Genomic DNA, 13,321 nt, shown 5'->3' on the forward strand with positions numbered 1-13,321 from the left:
CAAGCTTCTAAGAAAATTGGCAGAGGGCGTACTTGCCATTGAGGAACAAAAAGTCTGAAATTAGTTAAAAGGGTGTTATCGATGGTTGCTCTGTTATTCCTGAATGAAATGTTAGCGAGTTGGTGGTAATATAGAAGAACTTGTCCTTCAGTTTATTCGTATCGTTTGACTTTTGAGCATGTAGGAACGAACATACGGGTTTGATGGTTGCTGAGTCTTGAGATTGAGATTTACTCCCCTGGAGGTGAGCGGTTGTTTTGGAATCAACAATGCCGATGAGTCGAGAACAAGAGAAGCGAGGAAAGCAGGAAAAAGGCTCTGATGTTGCTGAGAAGGTTATTGTTGCCGTTAAGGCATCAAAGGAAATTCCCAAGACTGCTCTGGTTTGGTCTTTGACTCATGTTGTTCAACCTGGGGATTGCATTACACTACTGGTAGTTGTTCCTTCACAAAGTTCAGGTAGTCTCTCTTCATTATGATTTATTCAGTGTATATTGAGAAATGATTTGTTCCTCCTCCTCCTCCTCCTCCTCTTTTATTTTTTGGTTCTTTCAAGGCAAGCATTTTAACGCTCTGCGAATGATGCTTGAAATATACCTGTCTTATATATCTACTTTTTAAAGTGGTCTACAGAATATGTAACTGATAATTACTCCGCAACTATTCAGGTAGAAGATTATGGGGTTTTCCGAGATTTGCTGGTGACTGTGCCAGTGGCCACAAGAAGTCTGCTCCAGCAACAACCTCAGAGCAGAAGTGTGATATTATCACCGATTCTTGCTCCCAGATGATCCTTCAGCTTCATGACGTCTATGACCCAAATAAGGTCAGTATATAGCCTTAATATTAGAAAGGCTAATGCATAATTGCACATTGATTCTTGATAATGCATCGTTGTTCCTATCGTTTTCAACAGAAAAATGTCAAGATTAAAATTGTCTCTGGATCTCCTTGTGGAGCAGTGGCTGCAGAGGCCAAGAAAGCCCATGTCAGTTGGGTCGTATTAGACAAGTAATAGTCTATCTTTTCTTTTTAACACAGAAAGGCATGACATTTTAACTATGAAACTTCAATGACGAAATCTTAGTTTCTGGTTTACTATTTTGTTGATCTGTGATCAACTGATTATAATTGCATCTGTATTGTTGGTATTTTGGTATCGCTTCTCTTGCAGACATCTCAAAAATGAAGAAAAACGTTGCATGGAAGAGTTACAATGCAACATTGTCGTTATGAAGCATTCCCAACCAAAAGTACTCCGCTTGAATTTGGTTGGCTCGCGCAAAAAGGATCCTGAAGAAGCAGGCCAAGTGTCTTCTGGGAAAGACGAGATGCATGGAAAGCAAACCAAAAAGAAGAATGATCGTTTGAATTCCATTAAAGGCCCAGTTGTCACTCCAACTAGCAGCCCAGAGTTGGGGACACCATTCACGGCAACTGAAGCAGGTACTTCATCGGTTTCAAGCTCTGATATAGGAACGTCACCATATTTCATCCCAGAGACAAATGGTGAATTGAAGAAAGAGGAAACAATCAAGGAAAATCAAGAACTTGATGATATTAATTCAGACACAGAGAGTGAAAATCTATCCACATCCTCAGCAAGCCTGAGATTCCAGCCATGGATCACAGAATTACTTCGACATCAACAATCATCTCAGCGCACAGGAGAAAGACCAGAGAAACCATACAATAAGCCTCATACGTCTACAACCAGAGCTTTGCTAGAAAAATTCTCGAAGCTTGACAGAGAAGCTGGAATTGATACTTCAGCCAGATGGACAACTGAGTTGGATTTCAGTGGAAATGTGAGAGACACAATAGCATTATCCAGAAATGCCCCTCCTGGACCCCCTCCATTATGTTCAATATGTCAACACAAAGCACCTGTTTTCGGAAAGCCTCCAAAGTGGTTCAGCTATGCTGAGTTGGAGCTTGCAACTGGCGGATTTTCACAAGCCAATTTCTTGGCAGAAGGGGGATTTGGATCTGTACATAGAGGGATTCTTCCAGACGGACAAGTCATTGCCGTCAAGCAGCATAAATTGGCCAGTTCTCAGGGTGATCACGAGTTTTGCTCAGAGGTTGAAGTCCTAAGCTGTGCTCAGCATCGAAATGTTGTGATGCTAATAGGGTTCTGTATAGAGGATAAGAGAAGGCTGCTGGTTTATGAGTATATATGCAATGGATCACTAGATTCTCATCTATATGGTAATTTCTTATGCTTATGCACTAAATGCTGTCTTGACTGAATTATACTCTTGACATTTGACTTATTGTGTTACAATAGTCCATGTAAAGTTTTTTTTTTTGGGGGTATGTTTGTCCAATTTCAATGCAGATTATTAGCTAATGGGAAACGGGTTTACACATGCTCTATATTTTGTGTTTCAAACTGTCAAGAGAAAACTCCTACGAGTATCAGGTGGATCTTAGGTGCACGTGTAACTCAAGAATTATGTTTTTTTGCGTTCGAAATCATTCAATCCGTAAGACTTGTTAGGCCTTGGATGGAGTAGGATTTAACTTGCTCTTAAAAGATAAAATCATGCTGGATATGTAAACATCATGATTTTATTAGGTTGAACACAAAAGTTATCAATTGTCTTTTTTGGCTATTTCAGGGCGACAGCAAAAGCCGTTAGAATGGTCAGCAAGACAGAAAATTGCAGTTGGAGCTGCCCGAGGGTTGCGATATCTCCATGAAGAGTGTAGAGTCGGTTGCATTATCCACCGTGATATGCGGCCAAACAACATCCTTATCACCCATGATTTTGAACCACTGGTACATATTACCTCCATTTACGGCTCAGTCCTGTAATTACAAAAGAAAGTCATCATAACCAGTATTTTCATCCCTGCCTAAAGTTGTTTTTCTTGTAAATCGTCATTTATCAGATAGTTTTAGAATCTTTAATACGTTAAGTCAATATAGAACAAATAGCATGAGATTTCAATGTTTCTTATACATTGTGTGCCTTGATGGGTGAATCCAAACATGATTGTTCTGTGATGAGTTCTGTTAGGTAGGTGATTTTGGGCTAGCAAGGTGGCAGCCTGACGGAGACACTGGTGTTGAAACTAGAGTAATTGGAACATTTGGGTAAGTGGTGCTTTTTAATGCTTAATTAGTTCGATGTTCTGGTCTGTGCTATTTAAGCAGTCAAGCTTTATTTTGGCTATGCAGGTATTTGGCTCCAGAATATGCTCAAAGTGGACAAATTACTGAAAAAGCTGATGTTTATTCCTTTGGAGTGGTATTAGTGGAACTTGTTACTGGACGAAAAGCTGTGGATCTTACTCGACCCAAGGGACAGCAGTGTCTTACTGAGTGGGTAAGTTAAAAGATACTAAGATAATATTATAATCTCTTAACTGTATTATTTTTGTTCTTCTAAGCCTTGAGTAATTCTGAACAATTGGATATTAAACAGGCACGCCCACTGTTGGAAGAATATGCCATAGAGGAACTGATTGATCCAAGGCTGGAAAATCGCTATTCAAGACATGAGGTCAATTGCATGCTGCATGCTGCATCATTGTGCATTCGCCGAGATCCTCATTCTCGACCGCGTATGTCACAGGTAAAGAGATTCCTCGGATAGATCTATTGTTGGACTTGGATTCAAAAACTTGCATTTATATATTGTTTAGAAGAACATAATCCAACAGTTGGGGGATAATTATTTAGTGTTAATAGGACGAGGATGAAAATAACCTGTGCAAAAATGTTAGTAAATGTCCCCCAAGAGATCAAAGGCTTCCATATCAACTCCGTGTCTGTGCAATCCGCTGTCTCTTACTATAATCATTATCTTACCACTTTCTATTCCCCAAATTGACCCACCATATGATGCAACTGACAAGGCCACTGTCTGACGGAAAATCAGGAATGCGTGTTATTAGATCAATTAAGGAATTATTCTCAAGTTAAATGCCCTTTGATGGGAAACACTTGTGTGATAATGATGTATTGATATCTTTAATGCCTAAATGTCTCTGTTTTTTTGGTATATGTTGTTCTACTCTGATGTCATGCACCATCTTCATTTTCTTATCGTAATCACATTGCCATACTCTTGCTTCTTTGTTTTAGGTTCTCCGAATATTGGACGGTGACATGATCATGGAAACAAATTACATTTCAAATTCCGGGTATGATGTGGGAAGTCGGAGCGGTCGAATCTGGGCAGGGCAGCACCATTTCAGTGGTCCATTGTTAGAAGAGTCGCTGGAATCGTTCAGTGGGAAGCTGTCCCTTGAGAAATACAGGACCTCCTCCCATTGGACAAGAGACAAGGTTAGGAGGACTGCACGTGAAGACATGTAAAGCGGTTCCCTACTCACATTGAGGGTGGTCTCTCTATCTCGATAGGCCCTCCTCCTTTGTAGTTATCTGTCTGTTTCTGTGGATTGTCATCTTTTTTTTTTTTTTGCATCTGTAAAGTAGAGGAAATGAAAAGGATAGATATATAAAGCCCCCCCCCCCTTTTTTCCCCTAATTCTTTCATGAAATTTAGCTTTGCCGCCTAAATGGCCTTGGTTCAGATCTGACTCTTGAAAGCTACTTATGGTCTTGAAGTGTCCAAATAGCTTCTTGTAATGAGCTCCACTCTGTGTGTGTGTGTGGAGTCAGTGTATGTGTGTGCAGGTGCTGAGAAGGAAACAAAGCCGGAGCTGGGACAGGTCATCTGAATTAGCAGACAAAGAGACAATGATAATGTGAAAGTCACAGCTGTCCATAAGCTTTAATGGAGAGGGTAAAATCCGGAAATGTCACTTTTGGATGTCCAACTTTTGAAAACATGTAATAAAACAAAACAATCTTGGTTGGCTGATGATGACAACCCTGAGAGGGTTTCGGAGGTAGTGGGACTAAGAGACATGTCAAATATGTTGTTCTGTGCCTTAGCCGGAGCATGTTCTCAGGAACCGACCCTACAAGGCATCCTGCAGTACTTCTCATTGTTAATTGTTTACTTTTACTACTCATAGGACATGAACATCAACAAAAAATTTGCCCAAAAATAGATTTATGTGATCTTTTTTGGAATTAGAAAATCAAAATCAAATTTACTATCCTTTCAAGCAATTTTTCTCTCCAACATTGAAGGCTTGCCTCGAACGGTTATGCTCTTTGCTTTTTGGATATGCGAATTTTATGCTCTCAACAAGAATCATTTGGCATATAAAATAAATTAAAAAATGTAAATAATTATTAAAAATATGATATAATTTTTATATAAATATGTTTCTCATGAAGTTATCAGCGAAATCAATTATGATTTTTTACAAGAAAGATATCAAACTCATCTTATACCATATGAAAACGAAGATTCCAATCAATTTAACTGCTAATACGTGGTTTTCGAAATGTGAGACATACTTTAGCCCCGCAACAACTCAAGAACCCAACAGAAAAAACTTCCTATTTTTCGAGTGAGAAACTTTTTTTTACCCAAAAGAATGCCGCCACTGATTTCGCAGAATATACCATTTGTCTTGATTCTTACCAAGTTATTGCCATCAATATATTTCGTAAAGCATGAAATTGCATTTTGAAAACATCAATAGCAATATATTTTGGAAGAGTGGCAAAAAAAGACCACTACAATAGAACAATTACAAATAAGGACTCATGATAATATTAGTATGGGTTTTAATAATAATTTTTACAAACTGATCCCTATGTACAATTTTGCTATTTCAATGGTCTTTTTTTGTCACTTTCCCATAAATTTTCAAGTCTTCCAACTCAAAACTCTTGAGAACGGACGCATCAAGGAACACAATGAATACATAACGGATAAGATGTCTCTTCATTAATTAGTTGGTCACTAATCTTTCCACCCCAAAAATATTTCAGAAATATACACTTCTTCAAACTCTACGTAGCTCCGCTAAGAATCTCAAACATAAGAAACAACTCAGCGGACTCAATGAACAAACTATAGTAATTATTTTTAAAAAAAAATGGAAAAACGCTTGCTCCCCGATCGTCTAACGCTTCCTCATTTTGGATCTTGCATATCTAGAGCAAAATGGAGGGAAGGGTCAGACAGATATCAAATCTCAACAGAGCAAAATAAAAATAGACTGGAAATATAGGATTAGAAGATGATACTCTATGTGCATGCCACCCCGATCTGATGATGACAACGAACTTCCTTGAAGCTCCTCCATGACCTTAGCAGCTTGCTCAATTTCCTGGTCGAGGAAGCTAAGGTTCAGAGGAAGATCATCTATAACATGACTAGTATTTGGGAAGAGATCATAGTCAATGGTGAAGATTCTAATTTATCTTGTTTCATTTTCATAAAAGTCAGCTTCTATTGTGAATCTAAGCTGACCTTTGCGAAAAAACTTCCAAGACAAATCATATGGCTCAGCACAAGTGTATAAGTGCCTCACATTTTGAAGCCTTCCGAGCTACATCCACTGGAACCTACGAGCTAATTCTGATTAATGTTCAACGGTGCGAATAGGCATATTGCCTATTTTGCATGAGAGCCCATAATAATGGGTGAGGGTTGAAAGCCAAATGATTTCTTATTCTTAAATCCTGATTAATAGCAGTTATTTAGGTCAGTTGAGAAAATACAAGCAGCAATTAGGTATTCAGACTCCAGACCCACTCTTCTCCAAAACTGAAACTGGCAAAATAATTAGATTTGTTTTTCCAAAAATATGTTCTAAACTTATGTCATGACTCATAGCTTCAAAGAACAATGTCACTGTTGACGTTATGTTATACCATCAGAAATCACATAGGTCAGGTCTGTCTCAAATGAAAATATTCATGTCACTCACCGCCTCTCCTCTATAAGATTATATAATACTCCTCCAGTTCTTAATATAAGACCCATTTAACTAATTTGATTAGATTAAGAAAATTAGGTAAACTAGTTAGTTATAAGAAATGTGACACGTTTTTTTTCTAAAATACCATAATCATCTTTCTTAATACCGACTCTTCCTCTTTTACTTGATTATGGTTGAGGGAGTATCCATAAGAGTAATTTAGAAAAAATTAATAAATATAAGAAATTGGTCTTATATTTAGAACCAAAACCAACTCAACAATTGGGTCCTATATTAGGACCGGAGGAGTATTACAGAATAGCCTACTAAATGAAAAAATTCCTGTATTTTCTTGGAAGAACTAATACCTCGAAATCAGCAAAAGCAACTGGCATTCCTCCTCTAGAACGCATTTTGACCATATTGAATCCAGGATACCTTGAACATAGAACAGATGGCATTGAGTTTTTTAATCACAAATCAAGTAGATAAATGATGAACATAGCAGGAGGATCCGGTAGATCCATTTCAATAACAGTGACAGAGAAGACTCCCCCTATTTAACAGGCAAATAAGAGAGAAGCAACATCTTACACAGAAAAAGCTTGCTTCAATTCACTTTCAGTGCAGTTTGGACCTAGATTTGCAATGAAAAGAGTGGAACATGGTCCTCCATCGGCACCCTTGTCTTGCTGCTCCTGGGGATCCCAAGTCAAAAAGATTTAGAAAGACCTTGACGAGAAACATCCTTTGCTAAACACAAATTTTCATCCGGTATATATTTATGTGATTATGTCAAGGTTGAAACGCAGAGTATGACTTCAATGCGCTCATTTTCCAGATGCAGAGTCATGAGATGTGTCGCACAAATCTATATTCAGTAAGCAGGTGAGGTCCATTGTATTGCTGGTTTTCACTTACATTAAGATGTGCAGCATCATCAGAATTAACAGCAGTCTCACCACTGCAAGCGAGCAGAGGAGAAAAAGGATTTAGTGATCCGCCACAAAAAATACTATAGTAATCTTATCTTTATGCTAGTAAGTTGAGAAACTACAAATTTTGGATTTGTTATGGTGAAAAATTCATAATTGAATGTACTCCCAACCTTTTCATTGATGTCACATCACCATGGCTGCTGTGATTCCCAAGTGGTTCTTCAGATTCTCCATCACCTGCATAAACAAGATGTGCAAAAACGTGAAGTTAGATTCAAGAAGAGCATCACCGGCCCTAAATTCAGTTGAGAGAAAACGTAAAGTAACGTATTGAAGCTCTAAGTGGATTGCAAAATACTCATTCCATCAAACAGGAGCGAGTTAGACGATAGCCATTCAGAATATAGGATATATACTTTTCCTTGAATTTATAATTAATGCAGTTTTACCATCATCACTTGATGATGCCTGAGCATCAGCCTCCCCTTTAGATCTTTTATCAATAACAGCATAGGCTCCACTACCTGTGCAATGTACAAGTTGGGTAGCCATTGGGGAAAAGTAGTTAAACAAGCTGACTTTCTCAATAATTCATCAAATAAATACACATTCATAAAACAAGAGAAATGGAAAAAATTTTGAAACAAGTATGCATCTAGATGTGCATTTAGTTTGACGAAATTGATTATTTCAGTCTTCTTCCAAAAATATATACCTGGTTTACGCTTTCTCCTTGAGTTTGACCTGGCAAGTTCGATATGTAGAACAGACCCAGCTTGAGGATCAAATTTGATACCCTAATGATCATCAACAAACTAGGAAATTAGATGTTAGAACAAATTCCAAAGATTCTAAATTCCTATAAATACAAGTTAATCCTTTTTTCCTAGATTCTATACTAGAGCACTAAATATAAAAAATGAATTATAAAACCATGGAGGCACTTGCGAAACTTTGACCTTGACTATAATTATTTTACCAGTAAATTAGAGACAAATGTCGCATGCCAATTGTCCAAATGTTGTTGTATTCCAAGAAAGAATAGCACGTAGCACTTTGAAGGTAGGTAAGTAACGCTTACGTAAAATACATGCTAATAAATTTCGCTTTTCTTTTGCATGGATAAGTATATCAATAACTATCAGAAGTTCCTTAGTAGCATTGTTGTCACTTATCACGCCACTGCATTGACATGTGTCCTATCAATTCACGTTCTATGCATTTTGCTTCCTCCACACAAAAAGAGGCAAAAACTCCAATATGTTCAATCTAAAGGCAAGAACTGTGAGGGAAATAAATAGATTCATAGAAATCAGCTTTCACTAATATTTGTAGTTGAACTTTACATCCTAACCTCATGGTCTTTCATTGTAAAAAAACCCAAACCAAAAAAAAAAAAGAAAAGGAGGGAAAAGGTTTGCAATAGATTCTTACATTTAATGCATGCAATGCTGCCATTGCCGATTGGTGATTGAAAAAGGTAGCAAATGCAACAACCTGCGAATATTAATAAGCATCAAACAAAATATCCTCCGGAGAGAAAATTTGCCACTGATAAAGGGCCACGGATAAGAAAAAGACTGACAGAGAAATATAAAATCAGCCAATTTTTTATGGAACTTCAATAGGCCAAACCCATAAATTAATTTGTCTATTTCACTAGCACATTGCATAAAAGTAAGAGTACTGAATAGTAAATTGAAGCATCAAGCCGTAAGGCTGTTGGTAGAATAGAATGTGTAACAGTCCTATTTTCCTTCATCTTCTAGGTGAATGGAATCCATGATGCATGGGCACTTTTAGGGGGGCAAATAAGGGAGTGTTGAAAAGTCATAATAGACAGCAACACTATGCTAAACTTTGAAGCACTTGTGGATACTTCAAACCACAAACCAGGTCAATATATATGCTTCTCAGCTACTGACAATACGGTGAAGAAAGAGTATTCTCTTAAGAGCAGTGAACCAATATGTTTCTCAGGTCAACATAAATGGATGTCCTAAGTTTCCCAACCAGCCGATATGTAATGTAGGTATCACGTCACTGATCATATAGAGGACACAGGCATCCACCCAACGTATTCTTAGTTTCTTATGAAAAGAAAAACTCTCACATCGATTTTGCTTCTAAAATCATAACATAACCCAAGAAAGATAGATTATGAACATATCTTAGTAGAAAAAATGAACAAAAAAAGCTTGAAGTTCTTTTAATTTGGAAACTGGAAAAGGTCGAAAAACCACCAATACTGTTTGGGTGGTCAAAAAGGTTGACCAAGAAATAATTTTTTATCTACTGGACAGAGAAGAAGCAATGTCAGCTCGACTTAGGCTCATCTGTGTTAAGCTTTTGAGTTGCCTGAAATTAACAAGAATTTTCGATTCATTAACTCGTACTAAGGCGGTCTGCGATCTCCCAAAATTCCGAAATGAACAAAGAAAACAAGGCTTTTTAGGTAGATTGAACCTGCACCACAAAATAAGAGTTCCAAAGTGTTCTACAGAACGAAACAGACCCTGCAAGCATCTCAGGAGAAAAATAAGACAGAAAACGAACCTGGTTGCCGCGGCCAGTGTACTTGAGCTGACATGAGTCGAAGCCGGGACGACGGCGGAAGAGGTTATGAATCTCACGCGCCTTTACATCGTCAGGGAGGCCTGATACGAAGAGCGTGTTGATGTGGCTCCGGTCATCAGGTTGGTGGAGATAATAGGAATCGAAATCTAACGGCTGCTGAGCCATTCACGGACGACACTGTTGGGGCTTTTACCGAATTGAAAGGATCAAAATGAATGAGAGCGAGACAAGTACGCCGACGACGGCGGTTTCAACGGCAATCGCCGGCGAAGCACCTTAATGCATAATTCGAGCGTCGAAGAAGTGACATCAGACGTCCGCAGGCGACTATCTCAGTGAAGAGACGGCCCAACAAGGGGAAATATTGTTTGGTTAAATTACACATTTTAACTGCATGCTTTAATTAAATTTTACTTAAGTCCCTCTATATTTCCCTCTCCCCCTTTTTTTTTAAATATAATTTCCCTCTCATCTTTATTTTCATATATGGATTACATATGGCAAGCTATAAGCTTGACGGAAAAAAACTAAAAACGATGAAAAGGAAATGGAAAAATCACCAAAAAAAATCATGAAAATTATGAAAATGCAAATATGTTATTTTATCAAAAATTTGATGTTATTTGTCATTGAATTGTTGTCAATTTTTTTTCCGATTTTCTCAAAAAAAAAAATTGCCTCGTTAGACTAATCATGACAATTCAATGCTTTTTTAAATTTATAATTTTTGCTCATAGCATCCTTGTTGATTAAACATGTTAGGAGAGTTTTATCAGGAGATAAATCAAACGCTCATAATCAAAAAAATAATTTAGAAAAACCAAGTACATATTTCATGTAAATAATTAACTTAGTTAATTTTTTTAATATTTACAAATTAATTATTTAATTCTTATAATAAAAATTAGGAGCAGTATTTATATTAATAGTGAGACTTGAACCAATGACTTTGTACATTGTGGACCGAGTCCTTAGTAATTGTATCAACTCAAGAAATGTTTTGACAAGTAAGATTATGATTAAATCAGGGTTTAAATTGTTGGCAAGAAAAAATGAGTGTTCAAGTTATTATGGGCTGGGCCAAAATTGTTATGGGCTAACATTTGGGAGACTCGTGGCCCAATTTAAACGGGCCACGATACCATAGAAGAGTCCCCTCGGTCGTTTAAATTTAAAGTTGAAACCGTTCGTTGGACCCACAATACTTGCGAACATTTTTTTTTAAAAAAATATTTTGACAGCACTTGCAAATATGGCATCAACGTTGATACTTAAGAAAAGAAAAGAAAGAAAAAGCAGAACTGTACTACTCATTCATGTTGATTCAGATTTTGTCGGTAAAATGAGATTTCTTTTCCAAATTAAAAAAGTATTTGGATAACCCAAAAACACTTTTCAGAAATAGTTTTCCGTAAATCGAGATAAATTCTTTCAGATATTTATTTCGTATATCATAAAAGCACCTTTAAAATCATGATTTTGTTTATGTCAAAACACCCCTTATATCTCATAATGTTTACAAAAAGTGATGCTTGTACATTTTTTGTGTCCAACAATAATTTTGTATTAAAAATAAAGAATAAAAAGTTATATTCCCAAGTACAAAGTTATGCTCCCAAATTGGTGATAAATAGTTAAACACTTTATTCATTCATATAGTTTGTTTTAGCATTTATACTATAACCCTTAAAACATTTCTTTAAAATAATTTAATTTGATGATTGCACATACAAAAAATTATTAGAAAAATATCACATGCCTCAGTTATAAAAATTTTGCATTTTTTGTGCCATTAGAAGTAATCCTATTTTAAGCATTGTTGGGTACTAAATATCTACACTACTTTTTCTTATTTTACATATTTTATTGCATCGTGTAAGCATGCCATATCTGCATAACACCACTGTTGTTTCAATTCTCAACCATTGATGGACCCCTTCAAAAGGATTATAATTGATGCTGACGACGACGACGATAGCACACGGGGAGGATTGCAACTTTTTCTTCATTTCCTTAGCCCAAATAATGCAGAGAGATCCCGTTGGTTTGATTAGAAGGAATAATTCTCATTTTAGCAACCTAATTCTTTTGTTGTTTATTTTAATAAAAACTTTTGCTATTTTTTGAATAAATTAAATTAATATGAAGGATCATGTAAACAGCTAGGGACGCCGTTGACATTAAGTTAATCATAACCATAAAAAAATGTGTTAAAAATTAACACGTTTTTCGTATAAAATTACGTTAATAAAAATATTTATATTGGGCCGGTCGATCATTTTCTTTATGACCATTATTTCTGACGCGTGGAATTTGGACATGGATCGATGTATTATATACTATTGATTGGTTTGATTATTATTAATTATTAATAGAAGGGTGATCTTGTAGCCAACTGTTTTTTAAATACTACCTTCTGTCTTTAATATAAGAACTAGTTTGTCTTTTAATTTGATTATAAATATAAGACCCTAATCTACTTTGTCTCTCGTGTTTATCTATTTTTTTAAGATAGTTCTTATAGTAGTTATACATATTAAATGTTTCATCAAATGATACTTGATTAATGACAGAAGGTAGTACTAATTATATTATCCTCTTGTTGTGGAATCCGTCATCTCTAACAACTCTTCTTGCATATTCTTATGTGCAGTGATTTTGTCATTTATGTCAAATATTCTCCTTAAAATTAATATTAAATTTGCGTTATGTGCTATATGTTATACTATATCTGGTCTTTAATACTCCTTCAATCTTTAATATAAGACCCATTTAACTAATTTGGTTAGATTAAAAAAGCTAGATAAATTAGTTAATTATAAAAAAAGTGACATATTTTTCCTAAAACACCATAATCATCTTTCTTAATACCCCTTCTCCCTCTTCTACTTAATTATGGTTGAGAGAGTATTCATAGGGATAATTTAAAGAAAATTAATAAATATGATAAATGGGTTTTACATTTAGAATCAAAACCAACTTAAAAATCGAGTTCTATATTAAGG

General features: G+C 36.1%; 2 protein-coding genes across 2 annotated transcripts; one reads left to right on the plus strand and one right to left on the minus strand.

Moving 5' to 3' along the window:
• Nucleotides 1-12: 12 nt before the first annotated feature.
• On the plus strand, nucleotides 13-4,603 carry LOC114715570 (inactive protein kinase SELMODRAFT_444075). Its single transcript, XM_028900431.1, has 9 exons — nucleotides 13-459; nucleotides 669-826; nucleotides 917-1,011; nucleotides 1,175-2,211; nucleotides 2,625-2,785; nucleotides 3,027-3,103; nucleotides 3,188-3,335; nucleotides 3,435-3,584; nucleotides 4,097-4,603. The coding sequence occupies exons 1-9, from the start codon at nucleotides 270-272 to the stop codon at nucleotides 4,328-4,330; spliced, it is 2,250 nt and encodes a 749-aa protein (XP_028756264.1). The 5' UTR covers nucleotides 13-269; the 3' UTR covers nucleotides 4,331-4,603.
• Nucleotides 4,604-5,796: 1,193 nt separating this feature from the next.
• On the minus strand, nucleotides 5,797-10,646 carry LOC114715572 (U2 small nuclear ribonucleoprotein B''). The gene is made up of 10 exons (XM_028900432.1): nucleotides 10,296-10,646; nucleotides 9,174-9,236; nucleotides 8,455-8,536; nucleotides 8,189-8,263; nucleotides 7,910-7,976; nucleotides 7,723-7,765; nucleotides 7,396-7,499; nucleotides 7,170-7,239; nucleotides 6,125-6,207; nucleotides 5,797-6,031 (listed from the first exon to the last, which is right to left on the minus strand). Exons 1-10 carry the CDS (start codon nucleotides 10,479-10,481, stop codon nucleotides 6,001-6,003), a joined length of 804 nt encoding a protein of 267 aa, XP_028756265.1. The 5' UTR covers nucleotides 10,482-10,646; the 3' UTR covers nucleotides 5,797-6,000.
• Nucleotides 10,647-13,321: the final 2,675 nt, after the last annotated feature.

The sequence above is a fragment of the Neltuma alba genome, unplaced genomic scaffold, assembly GCF_004799145.2.
Source record: "Neltuma alba isolate B1F8T4 unplaced genomic scaffold, ASM479914v2 tig00011600_pilon, whole genome shotgun sequence".
Classification (NCBI taxonomy): Eukaryota; Viridiplantae; Streptophyta; class Magnoliopsida; order Fabales; family Fabaceae; genus Neltuma; species Neltuma alba.

What these genes read in the sequence shown, in the direction of transcription:
- LOC114715570 (XM_028900431.1), top strand. Translation starts at nt 270, where the DNA reads ATGCCGATGAGTCGAGAACAAGAGAAGCGAGGAAAGCAGGAAAAAGGC. An exon ending in ACGTCTATGACCCAAATAAG is followed by an intron (nt 827 to 916) that starts GTCAGTATATAG and finishes CGTTTTCAACAG; the next exon opens with AAAAATGTCAAGATTAAAAT. An exon ending in ACTAGATTCTCATCTATATG is followed by an intron (nt 2,212 to 2,624) that starts GTAATTTCTTAT and finishes TGGCTATTTCAG; the next exon opens with GGCGACAGCAAAAGCCGTTA.
- LOC114715572 (XM_028900432.1), bottom strand. Translation starts at nt 10,481, where the DNA reads ATGGCTCAGCAGCCGTTAGATTTCGATTCCTATTATCTCCACCAACCT. An exon ending in ACACTGGCCGCGGCAACCAG is followed by an intron (nt 9,237 to 10,295) that starts GTTCGTTTTCTG and finishes TAATATTCGCAG; the next exon opens with GTTGTTGCATTTGCTACCTT. An exon ending in GGCATCATCAAGTGATGATG is followed by an intron (nt 7,977 to 8,188) that starts GTAAAACTGCAT and finishes TTGTTTATGCAG; the next exon opens with GTGATGGAGAATCTGAAGAA.